Raw genomic sequence first — 21572 nt, 5'->3', positions numbered from 1 at the left:
AGTGGGAGGCGGGCCCAGGCCAGGACAGACTGGATAGCAGGTGGAGAAGTTGGAAGGTGAGCACCCGTCAGGTCCCAGGGAGCATCGTGGGTCAAATACCAACAAAACCAAGCTTCCGGGACTTTGGAGGGCTGGTGTGGGGAGTCATGGATGGAAGGGGCAGGGGCGTGATCAGTAGGCGTGGAGGGACCGTCCAGGTCTGGGCCTCCCTGGCTCCCACTCAAGGCTGGGGTTTATTTCTCTTGGTTGCTGGGCACCAGGGGATCCAGTGAGGGTGGCCTGGTTTAATGGGCCAAACCGAAGGGGCAATGGGTGCCCCCTCACGATCTCTGTGCCTGTGTTATGAATGAGGAAGAGGCAGGGCATCCTGTACCTGGTGTCTGAGTCCCAGACACCTGGGACTTGAGTCCCAGCCCTGCTCCCAAAGGCTGGGTGACCATGGGTAAGTGTCTTCTCCCTTCTGAGTTTGTCTCCCCACCTTCACAACGGGATCAAGACCCCGCCTGACAGGGGCACCTGGGCGGGGCTCAGGCGGTTAAGCATCTTAACTTCGGCTCAGGTCATGATCTCACGGTTCATGAGTTTGAGCCCCGAGTCCGGCTCTGAGCTGACAGCTCAGAGCCTGGAGCCTACTTCTCGGGTTATGTCTCTCTCTCTCTCTCTCTCTCTCTCTCTCTCAAAGATAAACAAACATTAAAAAAATTTTTAAAAAGACTCTACCTGACAAAAGGTGGGAGAGGATCCCTCTACCATGATTGTTCCAGGGTTGTGTCAACATCAAGGAGGCAGGCTATTGTTCTCGTGTAGGGCTCACCCAGAGAGCCAGGAGTTGGGGTGCAATAGGGAGCGTAGAGAGCTGGGCTCTCCCAATTAAAAAACAAATTTTTTTTAATATACTTAATTTGAGAGAGAGACAGAGCAAGCAGGGGAGGGACAGAGAGAGAGACGGAGAGAGACAATCCCAAGCAGGCTCCACACTGTCAGCACAGAGCCCCATGCGGGGCTAGAACTCATGAACTGTGAGATCATGACCTGAGCCGAAACCCAGAGTTGGAGGCTTAACTGACTGAGCCACCAGGCTGGTCTCTCCCAATCCGAGCCCGAGAAGAGCAAAGGTCCAGGTCCAGCTTGCTAGCGAAGCGATCCGGGCCCCTACCGGAGCCTGCAGCCAGCCTCCCCTCCGCCCCCAGGCAGCCAGCGGGCTGTGCGAGCTCCTGTCGGTCAGCAGCTGCGTGGGCTGCGTGAGGCGCATCTACCCCCAGCTGCTCCTGGCCCTGCTCATTCAGGTCCATTACCACATCGGCCTCAACCTGTCTGGCCGCGTGGCTTTGCGCAAGGACGCCAAGAAGGATGCCCAGCCCTCCGTCTTCGTACCTGTGCGGTATGTCCACTGGGGGGGAGCCACCCAGCGAGGGCCCTTTCGAGCGTCGTCAGGGCGATCGATCAATAGAAATTAGCTTTGGGACTAAAGGAGAAAACAGAAGCACACTTTTACGAGAGCCAGTACATTTCTTCAACAACTGTTTCGGAGCATCTGCTGTGATGTGTGGGCCAGGCTCTGGCTGACACTGGACAACGGCAAGCAATCAGCTCACAATTTCATTTCTCCCCCGGGCTCTCTAGAGATATTATTTGTATTAGAGTTGTATCCACGGCCCACCATTCTATTTTCTATTTTTTAATATAGTACCTTTTCAAATGTTTATTTTTGATAGAGCAAGCCCACGTGCAAGTGGGGGAGGGGCAGAGCGAGTGGGGGACAGAGGATCCCAAGCAGGCTCTGGGCTGATGGCAGACAGCCCGATGCCGGCCTTGAACTCATGAACCGTGAAACCATGACCTGAGCCGAAGTCAGATGCTTAACCGACTGAGGCCCCCAGGAACCACCCCCCCCCACTGTTTTATTTTTAATTATTAACCCGTGTAGGTAATATACGCACATGGGTGAAAGTCTCAAAAGACGTTGGAGGTGAGTCTCCTTTCCTCTCCTTACCCAGTGACCCTCCCCAGAAAAACCGGGTTCTTTCATACCCTTCCCCAGCTGGTTTATGCAGAGATAAGCACACATTTAGATTTCTGTTTTTATACCAACGGTAGCGGACTTTACAGTTAGACATTTTTGCTTTGAGCAGCTACTATATCTTGGAGATCATACATGTAGAGCTGCCTCATTATTTTTAACAGCTGCATAATATCCCTGTAAGTGCAGTTTCAAGGTACCATAGTCTATTTAACCAGGATCCTCTCAATTTAGGTACTTTGCAGCCCTTGGCACTTACAGACGGTGCTGCAGTGAGCTCGTGTGTATGTCTCTAGGCGTGACTGTACATGTGGGACGAATTCTTGAAAGTAGAATGGGCGTGTCCAAGGGTCCCTGCATCGAAATCTCGAGCTGGAACAGGGATGCGCAGTGGAAAGTGCTGGTGAGCAGTGAGTGATGAAGGGGAACACGGCAGCACCCCCTGCGGCACCCAGTTTGCCGAAGCGCCCTCCCCCGAGGGCACGGAGTGCAGCCGTGTGTGAGAATGACCGTCCCACGCCTTTGCCGGCACCAGGGAACAGACACGTTTATCTCTGCGGATCTGAAAGTTGGAAAAAACGCTGTGATTTTCATTCGCGCCCCTGTTATTTTGAATGAGGTGGCAGGTGAAATGCCGTTTGTGTTTCCTGTTCTGTGAGCAGTGTTTGCCCCATTTTACACCGGACTGCTGGGGATTTTTCCGGTGAGAGCGTTTTCTGTGCTAAGGACATTAAGTCTTTGTCACTCGTGTTCCAGTTTGTCACTTAACCTGCAACATTTCATGGTCGTTTGCCATCCAGAAGGTTTACGTTTGTGTGTAGTTGAGTTTATCAGTCTTTTTGTTTTTAATGTTTATTAAAAAAGTTTTTTTTTTTTTTGAGAGAGAGAGGATGCAAGTGAGCAAGGGGCAGAGAGAGAGAGAGAGAGAGAGGAAGGGGGCGGGGCGGGGGAGAGAGAGAGAGGGAGAGAGAGAATCCCAAGCAGGCTCCACGTTGTCACGTGGGGCTCGAGCTCATGAACCGTGAGATCATGACCTGAGTGGAAATCAAGAGTTGGACGCTTAACCTATTGAGCCACCCAAGTGCCCCTGTCAGTCTTTTCTTTTTTGGCTTCTGTTGTGTAATGCTCAGAGGGGTACACGTTGAGGGGCGGAGGGTGAGCCCTTGTGTGGTGGGGCTTGAAGTTAGAGCACCTTGGATTTGAGTGCTGGTTCCATCATTTAGGCTGTGTCCGCTGGGTAAACTGCTTTAGCCTCTTGGCGGCCTGGTGTTCTTGCCTACGAAATGGGGGCAGTCTTCCTGCCCCACAGATGTGGTGGAAGGACAAACAGGACCGCATCCCAATGCGACACCGCGTGCCAGGGCCGGGGCACCCATGCTGACTCCGCCTCACTCATGAGGCCGGTACCCCTGACTCAGAAAGCCGGCGGGCTCCGGGGCAAACAGAAGCACAGGAAAGCAGAGGAAGCGCTGGGTGGGGGAGGGAAGGGGAGCACGTGGCGGAGAAGTTCTCGACTGTCTAGCGATGAAGAGCGTGGCCTCCCTGAGCCAGGCGTCCGGGGAGCGTCCCCCCGCCCCGCGTAATGAAGTCCACTTCTGCGCTCTGCGGCAGCCCCGCACTTGGACGCAGCTCCGCCTTGGGTCGTTGGCCACCCCCCACCCCCACCCCGCTGCAGGGTCAGGGCAACACATGCTCCGCTTTGCTGGGAAAAGCTGAGAACCTTCCAGGGAGGTGACGCTCGCGGAGTGGGTGTTTGGGGGAGACAAAGGAGCCGCGCCACCGTCCCCAGACTTCCTCTTAGGGTCGCCTCCCCTTTTTTGCAAAGCAGCACAGACCTCACTTGGGGGCTCCTAGCGCTGTATCTTTGGGAGGGGGGTGGGGAGGAAGGAGGAAGGGTAGCGGCATTTTTGTTAAAATTTGGAGGCTGATGGAGGAAACGGTGGAAGCGTGGAGAGGCCGGACCAGGCCTGACGCGCTGCTGCGTCCGGGTCGGGGGGAGGGGTCCTTCAGTGCCTCCAGGTTGGCGAATCACTCCTTACGTGCCCTGAGGGGGTGAAGGACTCGGGGCCAGCGCAGGTGACTGTACAAGTGAGCAGAGAGGACTGTCCTGCAGGGCGCTGCCCGGTCATGGGCGTGAAGGAGTGGGTATGAGTGAGGCAGGACCCCGGGGCTTGGCTGGGGAGGCCTGGCCCCCACCTCTCCCTCTAGGGAAGAGGCTCAGGAGAAACGGGAAGATAAAGCAGCATTTCTGAAAGGAAGGGAATTCTGCTTCTGTTTACTCTCTTTCTCAAAGCTAACAATCATTTTTAAAAAGCCTCTTTGTCTGGAGACACCAATTATCGCTATCTAACAATCAGCATGGCCGAGAGATGCGGGTCTGGCCAGATGGGAGCTGCTGGGAGGGAGTCCTGGCCTGTGGGGGCAGGTGGCAGGAGATCTCAGCCCCCTTGTCTTGGCAGCTGGGTGGTCAAAGTGGTGAAAACCCTGCTGCTGAGGATGGGCTGCTCATACGAGGCCACCTTTCTGGAGGACCAGGGCGGCTGGGAGCTCATGGGGCAGGCCGAGAACCACCACCGCGGAGTGTCCCTGCTGGCAAGGTGAGGCTGGGGCTCCCTGGGGCAGGGGGTGCAGGGAGGCAGAGACCCCAGCATCTTCACACACACGTGGCTTCGCGTCTGTCTCTGGGCCAGACCCTTCCCTCGGTCCATCACCTGTTTTCTGAATGGCGGGGTATCACCTCTTTTGGTGGGTGGATGCCACACACATGAATAATGGCACAGGTCCGTGGAGGCTGTGGCTATGACAGTGCCCGGCAGTTGTGGAGCACTTAGTATACTTACAAAGCACCTTTTCTCGCGGTCTTGGGACTTCGGTGCCCACGCTAATACAGAAATGGTGGGGTGGTCTAGTATTTCAGTGTGGGGCCTTGGCGTCGGTCTGCCTGCGTCTGAGTCCCAGCTCATCCCCTCCCCGCTGTGTGTCTCAGGGCAAGTTCCTTCCCCTCTCTGTGTGTCATGTGCCCATCAGTAGTGTGGAAATAGGAATAGGACCCATCTTCAGGGTTTGGGATGAGGGTTGAATAGAGTACTTGAACAGCCCCTGGTAATGGCAAGAGCTCAACACAGGTTAGCTTTCGCTATCATTATGCTGACCAGTGGGCAGGGATTATCAACGCACATTTTGCAGAGCAGGATGCCAGGGTGCAGAGAGGGACAGTTATGCACCAAAGGTCACACAGCTAGGAAGTGGCAACGCTGGGAGATGACCTCCTAATCCAGACCAGGCTCTTCCCTTGCAACCATACACAGCCTCGCATAAGGTTGAGAAGGCATACCTCGATTTCGGTGACATGGCTCCTACAGTCTGTTCTTTAACCCTGCGCCCTGAGTGCCCAGGATGGTGCGGTCCCCGGGGGTCTCATGATACAATTGCATTTATTGAGCACCTCCTGTGCTCTAGGCATCATGCAAAGGGCTGTATGCTCTGTGCTCTTGGGCGAGCTTTCTCACTCTGAGCCTCGGTTTCCCCATCTGTAAAACAAAGCAGTTAAACCAGGTGGCCTCTGAGAGCCTGTCGGGGTGGGAAATCCTGGGAACACAGGCCCCCAGGTGCCCCTGACTTGCCCAGAGTTTAGAGTGCCAGGCCAGACCCCGCCCAGCAGGCCCCCGGGGCTGGAGAGCCTGAGAGGACTGCTTGCCCCTCCTCACCCCCAGGGCCATGGTGCATTACTCCTGCCAGGAGCTCTGCCGCATCCTCTACCTGCTCATCCCACTCCTGGAGAGAGGCGACGAGAAGCACAAGATCACTGCCACCGCCTTCTTCGTGGAGGTACCGAGGGGCAGCGGGCACCGGGCGAGGCTCCTCTGGGCCTCCCGGAGCACAGACCTCAGTTCACGTGACCAGTCATTTCTCCTGTGCAAACAGTACTTAACAACTGAGAGTTTCATGAGCATGATTGCTCTAGAATACAAAGGCCTCATAGGGTTTCCCTTTGGTCCTCCTCTTTCCACCCCCCACACCCCATTCTACTCTCTCCCAGACTCCCCTCATGCCCAGGCAACCCCAGCCTTTGCTGGGCAGTGCCACGTGCTGGGCACCAGACCTGCAAGGTTGGAGGTACAAATATGAAATTGACTCTGCCTAGCCCTCAAGGAATTTTCAATGCGGTAGGGAAGCCGGAGGACACCGTAATTATAACATGGGGTGCCATGGAGTGACCTGTGCTATGATGGTGGAAGTCCAGGCTGTGGCAGAAGAAAGGAGACTGGAGGTGGTGGTGGTGGTGGGAGCATCAGGGAGGACTTCCTGGAGAAAGTAACATCTAAGCTGAGTTGAATGTGTGGAGGGTACCAGGGGGTGCTGGGGGAGGTGAATCAGGAGGTTGGTTAGGGTCAGATCCAGAAGAGGACACCCACCAACAATTATAGCTAACATTTGCTTACTTATTTGAGGATAGATGGTTTTATTTCTTTTCTTTTTTTTAATAGGTAACATTTATTGAGCACTTACTATCTTCCAGGCACGTTCTTAGTGTTTTACACATATATTTGATCCTCATGATAATCCTGTGGTGCAGATGCTATTTCATCCCCCAGTTTAGAAGGGGAAACTGAGGCACAGATTTAAGTAAGTTTTCCGAGGCCACACAGCTCGTAAGTGGCAGATCCAGGATTCAAACCCAGACACAAACCCACTCTCTCCCTCCCTCCCTGTCTTTAGTTTAAAAAAAATTGCGGTAAAATATACATAACATAAAAGTTACCCTTTTAGCCATGTTTAAGTGTAGATCCCAGGGGCATTAGGTGCAGTCACATTCTTGTGCAGCTGTCAGCACCGTCCACAGAACTGCTCGTCGTCCTTCCTAAATGCAGCCTCTGTCCCAGACTGAAACTGTATTCATTAAACACTATGCTGCCGTTCTGCCTCCCCAGCCCCTGGCAACCAGCACTCTGCTCTGTGTCTATGAACTTGCCATTGTAGGTTTCACATAAGTGGAATCATACAATGTCCTTTTGTGTCTGGCTTTTTTCACTCAACCTTATGTCTTCAAGGTTCATCCATGTTGTTAAATGGCCTCAGAATTTCATTCTTTTTTAAGGCTGAGTAATATTCCCTTGTGTGTATATACCACCCTTTGTCTATCCATTCATCTGTCGATGGGTCTCTAGGCTTACCCTTTCCTTAACATTCCCCTGGAGCACTGAGCAGTGGCTCTCCACCCTGGGGCAAGGGTCCTCAGCCTGGTCCAGGCCTTCTCCTCCTCCCCAGAAGACGTGGGCTGCTCTCGGCCAGAGCCGGGCCCACCATGTTCACTGTGGCACCTTGATGTAGCTCACGTGTCCCTCCCCGGCTTCCCCAGCCACTTCTGCTGTGACTGTCTATGTGCGTGCTTGCTTCTTCCAACGGCAGGTGAACTCAGGGGAGCCGTGTGACCCTGGCCAGTCCCGGAACCCCCCTGTGCCTCGGCTTCCTCACTTATAGTATGGGGATAATAAATTGCCCACCTCATAAGGTTTTGCTGAGGATTAAATGAGTTCACGTGAAGCTCTGAGAATAGTGCTTGCACCTGGGAAGCACCGTCTGTGAGTCAGCTGTATTACTGCTGTTATTATCATCATCACCATCATCCTCATCAATACGCTTCCCTGCATCTCTAGCGTGTAGCCCGGAACCTGGTACAGAGCAGGTCTGAGCATCAGTTGGGTGGATGGGTGGAGGGGTGGGTGGAGCCTTTCCTGCCTACTCCCCCTCTGATCCACGGCCCTGCCCCTCTCCCCAGCTCTCCCTTTTCATCATACAGACACAGGGTCTCAATAGTCACAGTGGAGGTAAGGCCAGGGAACGGATGGGAGAAGCGTTCGTGAGGCTGACCAGGCAGGGGGCTGCCGTGGGTGGGAGGGTGGTGGAGAGAAGAAGGAGATGAGGGTGATGCCCAGTTTAGGGTTGGAGAGTGGAGGGCGGTGGTGCTAACCCCTGCCATGGGAACATAGGGGAAGGGTAGTTCTAAGGAGGAAAGGAACCGAATTTCGTGTTGGACCTGAACTCATGCACCGAAAGTGTGCTCTAAGCACATACTCTACCCAAGAGCTTGTGTTAGGTAACAGGGACCCAAGGAGAGGCACTCAGTTTGTGTTCCCAAGGAAGCCCCAGAGGGCAGAGGGGTGGCAGGAGGCAGACGCATAAGTAGATAGGGGCACTGGGGTCTCCCTGTTCAGGGCTCCCAGAGAAGGGGGCAGCCCACCCAGACGAGGCCTGGGCACATTGTCAACCATGGCTTCGAGGGGGAGCTGAGTTTTAGACGGAGCCGTGCAAGGTGCTCGAGTGGAAGTGGGTGCCCTTGCAGAAGGGCATCCTGCCAGCACAGAAAGGACAAAAAGCCTGGGTCCTTCCACAGACAGCGGGCAGCTTAGTTAGCAGCTGGTTGGCGGTCAGAGTGTGAGGATGGGCATGGTGTGAATGAGGCCCCAGGGGCAAGTAGGGCCCGATGGTGAAAGTCAGTGGGGGGCACGGGGGCTCTGAGCTGGAGAGTGACACATTCAGCCTCTGGCAAACTGTTTTCCAAGTCAGGAGCTCTGGACGGTGCCATAGACTAGAGACGGTGCCTTGAGTGTTATATGCCTAGGGCTGGTAGTTAAAATCCTGAGCTGAGGGGCTCACTGAGGACAGTGGGCAGAGGGAAGCCAGGCAGAGAGGACAGAGTCTGGCGTCACCAACACTGATGGCTGGGTGGGGACAGGAGCCAGTGGCTGGTACTAACTAGACCAGCACTGTCCAATATGATAGCCACCAGCCACATTGGGGCCTAGTCAGCCCCTGAAATGTGTCTGTCTGAATCGAAATGTGTTGTGAGTTTGAAATTCACACCGCATCTCAGACTTGATTCAAAAAAGTCTTAGAGACTAAAATATGTCAATAATCTCTTTATTGATTACATGCCGAAATGATGAGACTTTGGATATATTGGGTCAAATAAGATGTATTACTAAAATTAACTTCATCGATTTCTCCTTTGCTTTTTTAATGCGGCTTCTAGAAAATTTAAATTTACGCACGTGGCTTGCTTTGGACAGCGCTGACCAGATAGCAATCGTTCATGCCCCACACTTAGCCCCGGGTCATCCGGCGTGCACTCCCCGTGCGTGGCGAGACGGATGGCTGCACTGGCCCTCGGCCCAGGGAGTAATTACCATCACCCCTGCAGCTTCTCCAGATGGAACAGGTGCGGCGGATCCCTGAGGAGTACTCTCTGGGGAGGATGGCTGAAGGTCTGAACCACCAGGACCCCATCATGAAGGTGCTGTCCATCCGAGGCCTGATCATCCTGGCCCGCAGGACTGAGAAGGTGAGCAGAGGACAGAGGAGAGCTCGGCCAGCCAGGTCCGAGCTCAAGGAAGGGTGGAGCTTGGCCATCACGGACTCTCAGATGCTGGAACCCATTTCTGCCCCTGCCTCAGTTGCCCCATCTGTAAAGTGGGTAGATAGCCTTTAAAGATTCCCCATACATTTTATTCTTTCTGAAGTAGTTTCCTTTTTAAAAAAAATGTTCATTTATTTATTTATTTTTGAGAGAGGGAGGGCATGTGAGTAGGTGGGGGGAAGAGAGGGAGAGAGGGAGAGAGAGAATCCCAAGCAGGCTCCTCGCTGTTAGCACGGAGCCCGATGGTGGGGCTCGATCCCATGAACTTAGAGGCCATGAACTGAGCTGAAATCAAGAGTCAGATTCTGAATCGACTGAGCCACCCAGGCACCCCTGAAATCGTTTCTAATCCAGATTTTTCACAATGACCCTGAAGGCAGTGTGTATAGGAGGGGTTAGGGATGGCAGTAATCATTCCCGTTTTACAAATTAGGAAACTGAGTCCCAGATTGTTGGTGCACCTTAGCATTTTTTAAAGAAATGTTGGTTCATTTTTGGCAGAGAGAGAGAGAAAGAGTGTGTTCACACATGAGCACAAGTGCGGGAGGGGCAGAGAGAGAGAGAGAGAGAGAGAGGAAGAGAGGGAGACACAGAATCCAAAGCAGGCTCTGGGCTCCCAGCTGTCAGCACAGAGCCCGACACAGGGCTCGAGCTCACGAGCCAGGAGATCGTGACCTGAGCAGAACTCGGATGCTCAACCGACTGAGCACCCCCCCACCCCGGGCGGCCCCATCTTAGCATTTTAAAAAGTGCTTTGTTTTCCTCTGCCTGGTGCTGTTGCAGCTCAGGGTCTAGAGGGCCGAGGGGACAGGATGTAGACTGCAAGCTAACTAGCAACACAGGTCATTACCTAGTGCCAACAAGGGGGTGGCCACAAACGGCCTCAGGTCTCCAGGAAGGAGTGAATGAGGACACAGAGGACTTTGGGGATGGGAAGAGCTTGAGTGAGGGCATTCCAGGCCGGTGGGATGGCATAACCAAAAACCTGGAGGGGTATCGTCTCCACCAAGTCAATCTCAGTGAATCAGAGGCTGGGGCTCTCACCTGTCAGCCCAGGTAGGAGCCCCCATCCCAGATGGTCCTGCCCCACAGACTGCCAAGGTCCAGGCCCTCCTGCCCTCTATGGTGAAGGGCCTGAAGAGTATGGACGGGCTGCTGGTGGTGGAGGCGGCCCACAACCTCAAGACCATCTTCAGGGGGCAGGACCGGAAGCTGATGGACAGCTCGGTCTATGTGGAGATGCTTCAGGTCCTGCTCCCACACTTCAGTGATGTAAGGGATCCCACGGGGGTGGAGGGTGAGAGGGTTTGGGGGGGGGGGCTCTTTACTACTCTGGGGGATGCAGTAGCTGCCACGGCCTTCTGGGGGCAGGGCAGACCGGAGTCAGCCCAGGGGGAGGGGCCCCTCGTTCCAACTGGCACACTGTTTGTGAGTGGTTTGCATGGAGAAAGTTCCTTCTCTAATTGGTTCCCACAGAGAGAGCTCTTTTGTAATGAAGCCTCCCCAGACATGTGCCTGGTTGCAATTGGCCCACCTGGCGGGGGCGCATTTTTTAATTGGTTCCAGCAGAGGGGGACGTTTTTTTCCACTTGGCACTAAGGCATCTTTTAGGTTAGTGGGGGGCCCTGGCTGGGGAGAGAGGGCAGAACTCTGGACCTAGGCTCCAGTGAGGGGGATGCTGGCCCCAGATCAGCCCCACCAGGTGGCCTCCGCTTTTCTCTGTCCATCTCCATGCTTCTTGTGCCTGGAGGCCCCCCCCCCCCCCAGAGTGAGTGGAAGGAAGGCTGATGCATCCGCGTGGGGCTCAGAGGCCCAGGTAGCCTCTGGGAGGAGGGAGCAAGTCTGAGCCTCCGGGTCTGCCCCAGTCACGAGAGGATGTGCGCTCCTCCTGCATCAGCCTGTACGGCAAGGTGGTTCAGAAGCTGCGGTCGCCTCGCACCCCAGCCGTAGAGGAGCAGCTGATGGGCACCTTGGTGCCCCTGCTGCTGACCATGCAAGACGGCAACGCCAAGGTGAGCCAGGTGAGTGTGCGTAGGCCCCAGGCCCTGCGGCCGAGCCTCCCGTTAGGGAAACCAGGCCAGAGTCACTAACCACCTGTCGTGGACAAGCCTGTTTCCCAAGGCTTGTCGTGGACAAGCCTACCTCCCAAGAGGTAGAAGTCCTCTTCAAAAGGAACAACTGCACTTGTGCATTTCAGAGTGGTTTTTTTTTTTTATTTTTTTTATTGATTAAAAAATTTTTTTTGAGTTGATTTATTTTAGAGAGAGAGAGACAGAGACAGAGAGAGCATGAGTGGGGGAGGGGCAGAGAGAGAGGGAGACACAGCATCCGAGGCACCTTTTAGGTTAGTGGGGGGCCCTGGCTGGGGAGGGCTCTGGCTGGCTCCAGGCTCTGAGCTGTCAGCACAGATGCGGGGCTCGAACCCACAAACCACGAGGTCATGACCTGAGCCGAAGTCAGACGCTTAGCCGACGGAGCCACCCAGGGGCCTCGTGCACTTGTGCATTTCAAACAGGATTTGATTTTCCAAGAGTCAGTTTCACAAAATTGTTTCTCTGGAATATGTTCTGGCTGTCGTGGAGTTCCCTAGCGTTGGCATTGTCCTCCTCTTGGTCCCCAGAAATGTGTGAAGACCCTGTTCCGCTGTTCCTGCTTCATGGCCTGGGAACTGCCAAAAAGAGCTTATAGCCGGAAGTCCTGGGACAACCAGCAGCAGACGGTGGCCAAAATTTGCAAGTACCTTGTGAGTGCTTTCGAGACTAAGTGGTTCCTGATGAGTGTGCTGGAGGGGGGCAACTCTTCCCTTTTCTCTTCCTTCTGTTCGCCCAAGCATCCTGCCTGGCAATTCCACGACCGCCCACAATTGTCTGCTTCTGAACGTGCATCTGTATTTCTGGCTTCTCGCTTCTAGTGTCCCTCTCTGGTGGCTTACCGGACACCTCCCTGGTGAACCACACGCACTTCAAGCTCAGCAGGCCTCTCTGAGCTTATGGCCTTCCTTCCCATTTCAATTCTGTTCCGTACCTCTAGATCCCCAAAGTAGACACCTAGAATTATCCTCGACTCCATATCCGTCACCTTCCACATTTGATCAATCTTTAATATCCTAAATATCTCTGCATCTGGTTTTTCCCTCCCCATCCCCACTGTCCTTGCCCTTAGTTCAAGACACGGATGTCTCCCAGCTGGGCTCTGGATCCAGCCATCGCCTGGCTCTTTCAGCCTTGAATCTCTCATCTCTTCTGATCCCATCCCCACTCGGGCCACCAGAGCGGTCTGGTTCAAACACGAGTCTGTCTGTATTATACCCCTGCTTTGAGAGCTTCAGCGGCTCCCTTTTCTGCATCAGCAATTGCCAGGGTGTATTCTCTGTGACACATTCCCACGAGAAATGCCCCCGAGGGGAGAAAAGAGGTTCTAAGATGAGTAAGTTTGGGAAACACTACCTCGTCATCTTCCTCTTGGAGGGTTGTCGTGACATCAGGTCATTAAAGGCTCTGAGATGTTCGGTGCTGAGATTTTTCATGGTTGTTGAATCCGTGGATTCCCCAAGTTATTTATTTATTTGTTTTATTTATTAATTTATTTGTTTAAGGTTCTCTGCCCCACATGGAGCTTGAACTCACAACTCTGAGATCAAGAGTTGGCTGCTCTACTGACTGAGCCACCCAGGCACCCCTTTCCAAACTTATTTAACCACAGAACCCCCTTTCTAGGTAACACCTGAGGGCATCCTGAAGTAGGAGTGGGCCACAAACACCCAGTAGAAGGGTAGAACGCGTCCTGCAGGATGCAGCCCTGTCCCTCCGCATAACATTTGGGAAGCTTTGCCATCTAGTCCCATCTGCCTCCCCTGTTGTCACAGGCCAGGCTCCCCAGGACGCAGACTCAAGAGACAGAGATTAGCATGCAGGAGGTTTATTAGGGTGCACCCTTGGGTTCGACACCTGCGGAAGGGAGGGCAGGGGGCACGAGGAGAGGTCAAGCTGCAGCGTAGCTTTGGGGGAGATCTCAGCCAACACTGCAGTGAGATTCCCAAACTGGGGCCAGGGGCCAGGGCTCTACACTCCTGTGTCCGTTTGTTACTGGAAGCCAGCCACCCTGGGAAGGGACGTGACCTTGGGCCAGCAGTTCTCTTCCGCGGAGGCGTTGCTGGGGCAATAAATGCTTCACACCAATGTGGGCAGGGCAGGCCAGCACCCTCCACACCAATCTAGCAAAACGTGCAGAGTAACAGACTCCAGGATTATGAAAAGGGCTGGATACCACCCTTATCGGTAATGTTCAAAGCCTCCACGATGCAGTGCCTGATATTATTACCATCATTTCCCAGAGGGAAAAAGAGGTCTGGAGGAGGCGTTTGGCCAGGGTGCTGGTTCAGATACCTACAGCGACCAGAGAATGAGCATGCGCAGGAGTGGTGGGGGCTGGGGGCAACCCGGAGGGCCCGGGCCCTCTTGAAAGCACGAGTGGGTGCTCCACTTCACTGTGCAGGCCGTTCTTGCCAGGTCCTCTGGCTTCACGAGAAAAGCTAGAAGCCCAGATTTTTATAAGACATTAATTAGCCATCAATTTAGCTTGTTTAAAACACTGCTGGTCACTGTTCTGCCAATGACTGTGGTTTGTGGCTTGTGACCTCTGTGTTAGACCCCTCTGGATTCTTTTTTGTTTTGTTCGTAGATTTTATTTATTTATTTATTTATTTAATGGCGGGGGGGGGGGGTGGTGTGGAGAGAGAGGGACAGAGAGAATCTTTAGCAGGCTCTGCGCTCAGTGCGGAGCCTAAAGCAGGGCTCGATCCCACGACCCTGGGATCGTGACCTGAGCTGAAATCAAGAGTCAGACGCTCAACCGACTGAGCCACCCAGGCTCCTCTAGATTCTGTTTTTGTTCTTTCAGCATCAACAGCGTTGCTCATGTGAAGGTCAACTTCTAGCCTTAGCTTTGAGAAAGGACCAGTAACCCATTCATTCATTCATTCATTCATCCATTCATCCAATGCTTTCTGGGATCTATGCCACACCAACCTTTGTCCAGGGTGCTGAGGACCCTGAGCTGAGTGAGCTGGCCCCTTCTCTTGAGGGAACTCTGGACCCACTGGGGGAGACATAGATATAAATAATTACAGCACGCTGTCATAGGTTGCAGAAGCATGAAGAGTGGCGAGAGCAGCTCCGTCTGAGGGTTGTGGAAGGCTTCAGGGAGGAGGTGGCTCCTGAGATGAGCCTCAAGGGATGAGAAAGATGCATGAGATGAAGAAGAGAGGGAAGGGCACTCCAATCAGGAGCAACTGCTAGTACCAGGCACAGATCCGGGGGTAGCGGGGCCACTGGCACTGAAGCAGAGTGTGTATAGCAAGGGGTGGGGGGCGGTGGTGGAAACTGAGGCAGAGGAGCATGATCATGAAGGCTTTGATGCCAGGCCCAGAGTAGACTATCAACAGGAGAGTAATCATATTAGATTTTTCTTCATGTTTCTCAGCAGCCTCTTAGCAGGATGCCTGCCCCCCATGCCCCCTAGTTTCTACTTGATCGAACTCATCCTGAACACCACTCTCAGACTATTTTGCCCAAAACATTGCTTTGTCATTGCTCTATCAAGAATAGATGTTGGCTTCCTATTTTCTAATGCATAGGTAAGTCTTATTCCTGTCCGGCTTTAAGACCTTCCTAACTCTCCAGTTTATTCTTCACTGCTCTGTAACTTGAATCCTTCACGCTGATCAGACCTGTCTTTTTATCTATCATGTCCCTTGCATGCCATGTCCATTCTCACTAGGCTGGACTTTTATCTTTAGAACTTTTCTTCGAGCTGTAGCAGGGGGTGGACTGGAAGAGGATATACCCAAGGCAGGAAGACCATGGAAACGATCATTGCAATCTGTTAAGAACAGATGAGGCCTGGTCTCTAGGGGTCTCAGGCAGAGGCCAGCATGGTGGCAGAGACATTTAGGAGGCAAGCTGCCAGGGCTTGGCTGCCTGATAGGGTCACCATCCCTAGCTTTGGGAGGACTGGATGGGTAATTAGTGCCTCTGAGGCCCCAGCACTCTTGGGCTTTCTCTTCATCCCAGGTGACTACCCACCAAGACAGCGCCTTCACATTCCTCAGCCAGAGCCTGGAGTATGCCAAGAATCCCCGGGCCTCCCTCCGGAAGTCCTCAGTCATGTTCATAGGTAACCTGGCAGGGCTAGACTTGCACCTGGGGCGCTGCCTGCCCTCTATTTTGCTTCCTCCCCTTGGAAGGAAGCCGCCAGCCCTCCTGGCACCTGGGAAATGCCTCTCCTTGTGTGCAAAACTTGGCCAGCGGATGGTCATGGTGCGAATTAGAAAGGTGTTTCTTCCTCTAGATCCCTGCTTGGGAAGTGGGCCACAGGGTGGATCCGGCCTGGAGTCCTTGTGCAGGTCACAACTTTGGCAACTGCACAGCGGAACTGCTGTTTCCCCCCTCCCTTCCCTAGTACAGTACGGGTCTGGGCCCAGCAGGAGCCTACCATTGACTGTGGCAAGAGAGGCAAAGCTGTGCGGTAGAAAGTGTGAAGTAGAATCTCAGCTCCATGATCCCCTTTCTGTGTGACCCCAACTGAGTCATCTACTCCCACGGAGCCTCAGTTTCCTCACCTGTAAAATGGGGATTAACTCCTGTTTCACAGATTAGATGAGAATATTTTTTAATAATGTGAAGACTGGCTAGTCACGGTGCTCCCTCAACATCAGCTCACTCTACACTTCCCCGAAACAACTCGATTCCCCTCATTCAGAATCCCCTTCAGACCCTTCGGATGGCAGGTGGGAATGTCTCCTCCCAGCCACGCCCCTCCCCTCCCTCAAATATCCACACACTCCTTCACCAGGACCAAGAGACCCTGGTGCATAGGAGCTCCGACAGGATGATGTTCCCAGCCCGCACTTTGCAACATTTTTTTAAGTTCTTTTCCCCAAGTCACTTGTGGTTTTCATCCGTCCAGTCGTCCACGCACCCATTCACTGGCTCATTTAGCAAATGTTGTATGATGCTCCCCTCTGCATCAGGTACCATCCATGCTTAGTCTAGAGAAACAGAGAACCCTTCTAGAGGCGATGTGGATGGCAGGGGTGGGGGTGTGCTGTGAACCTGCTCTGTGCAGGGACAGAGGAGCCAAGCCCAGGACTGGGGGCATCCCTCAGAACGTGGGGGCCTGCTCAGAGGCAGCTTCTCACACAGAGTGACATTATTTGCTAGATGCTGACTTCCCTAACTTTTGCTCCAAATTAACCACATCTAAAAGTGTTGGTGTTCAACAGCCTCAGGGGTGTTCTCTGTGCCAGGGATCTGTGCTGGGGAACCGAAGCAGGGTACAGGCTGCATCTGCCACAGACGACCTCTGGCCTGGTACAGGGGTCCCTAACTTCTTGCGGGTTTGGGAAACCCTGAAAAAAGTTACGAACACTTGCCCCTAGAAAAATGCATACACACATACAATTGTGCGTGTGATTTAAGATCCTCAGAGACCGCCCTTCCCACTTCCCCACCCCGAGTGGATCTAAGCTTGAGACCCCTGGTCTGGTGGGCGATATTCATGAGTCACAAAATACATCACAGTGTGTACAGATGAGAGAAACTCAGATACTCTGGGAGCCCAGAGAGGCACGTAACCTAGCGTGGGCGCAGGGTCAGGAAGGATTTCCTGGAGAAGTAACCATGTTAAGCTGAATATTCAGGGATAAATAGGAATGAGCCAGGCAGAGAAATGTGGGGCGGGCCCAACAAGAGGCGACAGGTACAGCCTGACCCATTCGAGGACCTGCAGGTACTCTGGGGACCAGGCACGTAGGCTGGGAGCTGGGGAGGGCTGAACAACGTGGCCAAGGAGCGGGGTCTCATTCCCTCCAGGACCCCACACCTGCCTGAAAGGGGCGCAAGGCGCTCCGTGTCCTTTACATTATTACCGCTCAAGCACCCCGGGGAAGGGGCCAGCTGAGGCAGCAACCTCCCTGAGTCTCAGGTGAGGACACTAAGGGCCAACCTGGGTAAGGGACCACCTAGGGCCACACTGTCAGCGTCAGCTCTAGCCCAGATCCTGTCCCTGTCCCGGTGCCATTCCTGCCCTCCGGACCTGCTGTCTCTCCCAGGACTCCTCTTGGGGAATCTGTTCCAGGGTCTCTGTTTATGTCCTCCTTTGTGGGACTCAAGGAGGGTGGGAGAACTTCAGGAGGTCTGGTCTGAGGGCGGGGGCCCTAGTCAGGAGTTGGATGCACTCACCTCTGGGCTTACACTCAAGGGTCCCTGGTCCCCTGCATGGAGAGCATGATGACAGAAGACCGGCTGAATGAAGTTAAAGTGGGTAAGTCCTGCCCTGTGTCTTTGAGATCTCAGGGGCCAGGGAGAGAATGAGTGGGCTCGAAGTGGGTGGCAGAAAACAGAAGGACTAGGTCCCAAAGCAGGGGGCATCAGCTCAGTCCAGCTGTACTAGTCTTCATCCCTGGCGAGCAGTGTTAAGTACCACGGGGTCACCAGGACACGGAACACACAGCCCCACCCTAGGGGAATTTACAGTCTAGGAACCCTGGCTAGAAAACAAGCCCCAAACCATTTAGTACAGAGCAAGTGGTCCAGGCTCTTCATGGGGGCAGGTTAATTTTGTAACTGGGGAAACTGATGAGGTTGGGGCAATCCAGGAAGGCTTCCTGAAGGAGGCAGATTTTAATTCAGGCTTCGAAAGGCAGGCACAGTTTGAAGGGCTGGGAGGAAGATGAAATGAAGGGATGTTAAACAAAATCCTAAGCCGAGACACGGGGGTGAGAAGGGAGGATCCACTGTGAGACCTTTGTGGGGGACCTGGTCTTAACAAGCAGCCTTTCTCCTCCCCCTGACCCAGCTCTGGAAAACCTGAGACACGACCCAGAAGCATCAGTGTGCATCTACGCGGCCCAGGCCCAGGACCACATCCTAGCCAGCTGCTGCTGGAACTCCTGGCCGCTGCCACACGGGGACTCGTGGGTGTGCGACCCAGCCACCACGCACCGCTGGAGCCCTAGCTGCAAGAGCCTGCCCGCTTCTCACCAGCGGTGCTCCTGGATCGTGCAAGCACTGGGCTCCTGGAAGATGGCCTTGAAGCAGTGATGTGCCTGAGCCCCCAGCCCTCCCCAGAGGCAGCCACGGCCACAGCCATGCCCACTATAAATGCCACGTGGCTCACCTCTCCCCCTGCATGTTTCCTCATGGAAGACGCCCGTGCCCTGGGGCAGCCATTGCTCCATGTGGCACATCTGTGAGATGAGCGTGGCCTTCATTGCAGACTCAAGGCCATGGAAAAAGTCCACCTTGTGCCTCGATGTCCCCTCCCCCACAGAGAGGGTGGAAGAACAATAGGAGATGATGATTGGGGTGCCTTTAGGGGAAGGAAAAGGACAGACTCCCCTCCCCCATGACGTCATGCACTTCTGGAACTCTGACCTCTGAGTCCCACCCTCCGGTATTTGCCCAGAGATCGGCTGGCTGTCTTTCATTTGGGTAGCATTTACTGAGCACCTAACTGGGGCCAGGCCTGCTCTGGGTGCTGGAGGAGAACAAGGGCCAGTCCCTGGCCTTAGTAACGCATAGTCTGATGCAGTGGTTCTCAAAAGGGGTGATTTTGACATGCAGGGAATATCTGACGATATCCGGAGACATTTTTGTTTGTTACAACTTGCGGAAGGGGATGCTATTGTCATCTAGCGATTAGAGCCCAGAGACGCTGCTAAACATCCTACAGTGCACAGCACGGCCCACCACAGTGAAGAACTATCCATTCCAAATGGTTAAAAGTGCTGAGGTTGAGAAACTTCGGTCTAACGGAAGTATCAGAGACATGTAAAGATATCCGTGCCCAGCAGGGCGGTGCTGTGATGAAGGGGCTCATGGGAGCTTGTGAAGTTCAGGGGACGTATGTAGGCCAGCCAGGAGTAGGGGTGTCAGGGGCAACACCCCCCACTAGAAGGCTTGGAAATAGGACCACATGGTGGGCGTGAATGGAGGAGAGCAGGGCACACGGGACTGAGGACTAGCTGCTGATACGTAGGTTCAATGGATCCTAGAGTGTGTGTGTGTGTGTGTGTGTGTAGATCAGGGCCAGGGCCAGCTTGCCATGGTGGTGGAGGCCGTGTTAAGGGAGCAGCGGGAAGGCGTGGTGGGGTGTTAAGCAGGGGAGAGATGTGGACAGATGTCGGCTTTAGAAAGCTCCTTCCTCTAGAAGATACAGGAACCCCGCAGGCATTGCTGGTGGGAGGGCACATGGGTGCAGCCATTCCAGACACAAATCCATCACTATTCATTCATATTAAGCTTATGCATGCCATGACCTGGCAGTTTCACTCATGGGCACACATCTCAGAGCTCTTCCCAGAGATCCACAAGAAAAGATGTATGAGGAAGTCCATTGCAGCATTATTTGTGGTACCTGGGAGAGGAAGCAGCCTGGGTATCCGTCCTCAGGGAGTGAACGGGCGCCACGGAGTCCCATGCAGCACTTAGAGGCAGTGGGGGTACGTGTAGCACCTTGGATGGGACCTAAAACCTTGTGCTGAGGGAAAGAGGACATAAAAAAATGTCTGCACAAAAGAAGTCACACTTTGCAAGAACACTTACAAGCTGAAAATACACATTAAAACACAGGCCGGTGGGAGGGAGTAAGGAGGAGGGCTCTGAGGCCTAAAAGGGAAAAAATGATAAAAGGGAGGGGAAGAAAGCTCATTCTGTGGTGGAAGGAAAGAGGGGTGGTGAACAAAAGCACAGGCAAGGAGACTTGGCTGGCAGCTCGTGGGGAGGAATGGAAGCCTGGATGGCAGGGTAGGGTGGTGAGGGACGACTGGACCCTGGGGAGACAGAGGAAGGGGAATTGTCAGAACCTGGTGGTTGACAGAACGGAGGAAGGGGAGGGAGAGCAAGGCGCTGAGGGTGGTGCCTGCATTTCTGGGTGGATGACCTGGGTCAATGGTGTCCCCCACACTGGTTGGTCCCTTAGGATCAGAGGCAGCTTCACAGAGACAGGAGTTGAGGCTGGATGTGGTGAGCTTGAGAGGCTTGGTGTCGTGACAGTAGAGACATCTGCCAGGTGGCTGGCTGGCTGCATAGTGGGGAGTTCGGCAGAAGGACCGGGATGGAAGCATGTTTGGGATTCCTCGAAGACAGGGCTGAGGTGAGATTCCCCAGGGCGAGAGTATAGAGTACATTTAAGCTGCTGCTGGGATGAGGAACCCAGGATGCTGACCACACAATCCTCTGCCAATAAATGGTAGGCCAGGGCCATCAGGATTCTGGGCCTAAGAGAGAGCAGGAAATGGGAGTGCTCCTTGTCCATAACCTCTTCCATTGCCAAGAATGCTCACAAGCATGGCCTCCTTGGAGTGTCGCAGTAGCCACATGGAGTTGTGGCGAAGGCAGGCTGGCTTCACTGCCCTCATTCTACAGATGAGGACAGGGCTCCAAGATGAGTGGGCCTTGTGCAAGGTCACCCAAGAGAATCAATAGAAGTTGGGTCCCAAACGTCTCCCAACTCCCGTGGCTCAGCCCTTTCTATCCAAAGACACTGCTGCTTTCATTGGCCAGAACCCAGGTCTGGGCTGGCCTTGACAAATGACAGCTGCCACATTCTGGTCTAGGTGGCTTCGAAGCACAACAGAGGCCGACAGGGGCTCAGTGATTGGCCAGCGCCCCCAAGTCATCTGGAGTCAGAAGGATCAGAGAGCGCTCGGCAAGTCACTTCCCTTTTCTGAGCCTCCCCCAACATCACCTGTAAAATGAATTCTCACCTCACAGAGTTTTATAGGAATCAAATAAAAAAATGGAAGCCACAGGATCTGTAGGCTCTGTACCCAAGAAGGGAAAAGATAATGAGAAGGGTGAGAATGGGAACCATTAGGGAGCAGGCTGGAGAATGAAGGTGGAAAAGGAGGTGCCGCATTGGAGGAGAGGAGGCACTTGGACCAGGTGTCCTGCCGGGCATGGGCGGCAGCTAGAAGGGAAAAGCCACAGGCCCGGTCCTGGAAGCCGCAGCCCTCCGTGCATCCACCCTTAGCCCTGCTATCTCTTTCGCCAGAGTATGAGATAATGGCTAAGCCTTCCAGCTCCACTGCTGTGCCTCCAATCTCTTCTCTTCCCTAGTCTCTCACCAGCATCT

The 21572-nt window shown here is 53.9% G+C and overlaps 1 protein-coding gene across 6 annotated transcripts in view; it reads left to right on the top strand.

Annotated features, from left to right (window-relative positions):
- MROH7 (maestro heat like repeat family member 7) overlaps positions 1–18619 on the top strand; it is a 59516-nt gene extending 40897 nt beyond the window's left edge. For 4 of the 6 annotated variants that reach the window (XM_049617109.1, XM_049617113.1, XM_049617108.1 and 1 more), the window contains 10 exons: positions 1191–1381; positions 4480–4617; positions 5734–5848; positions 9222–9362; positions 10530–10709; positions 11303–11458; positions 12058–12180; positions 15509–15611; positions 17697–17759; positions 18294–18619. In XM_049617109.1, the coding sequence (XP_049473066.1) occupies positions 1191–1381; positions 4480–4617; positions 5734–5848; positions 9222–9362; positions 10530–10709; positions 11303–11458; positions 12058–12180; positions 15509–15611; positions 17697–17759; positions 18294–18538 (1455 nt within the window). In that variant the 3' untranslated portion in view covers positions 18539–18619. The remainder of the gene's footprint in view (positions 1–1190; positions 1382–4479; positions 4618–5733; positions 5849–9221; positions 9363–10529; positions 10710–11302; positions 11459–12057; positions 12181–15508; positions 15612–17696; positions 17760–18293) is intronic. The other 2 variants (XM_049617110.1, XM_049617111.1) reach the window with 2 other exon arrangements.
- Positions 18620–21572: the final 2953 nt, after the last annotated feature.

Source organism: Panthera uncia, assembly GCF_023721935.1.
Source record: "Panthera uncia isolate 11264 chromosome C1 unlocalized genomic scaffold, Puncia_PCG_1.0 HiC_scaffold_4, whole genome shotgun sequence".
NCBI lineage: Eukaryota > Metazoa > Chordata > Mammalia > Carnivora > Felidae > Panthera > Panthera uncia.
The sequence above is the reverse complement of the archived record's forward strand: the minus strand, read 5'-3'. Positions and strand labels throughout refer to the sequence as shown.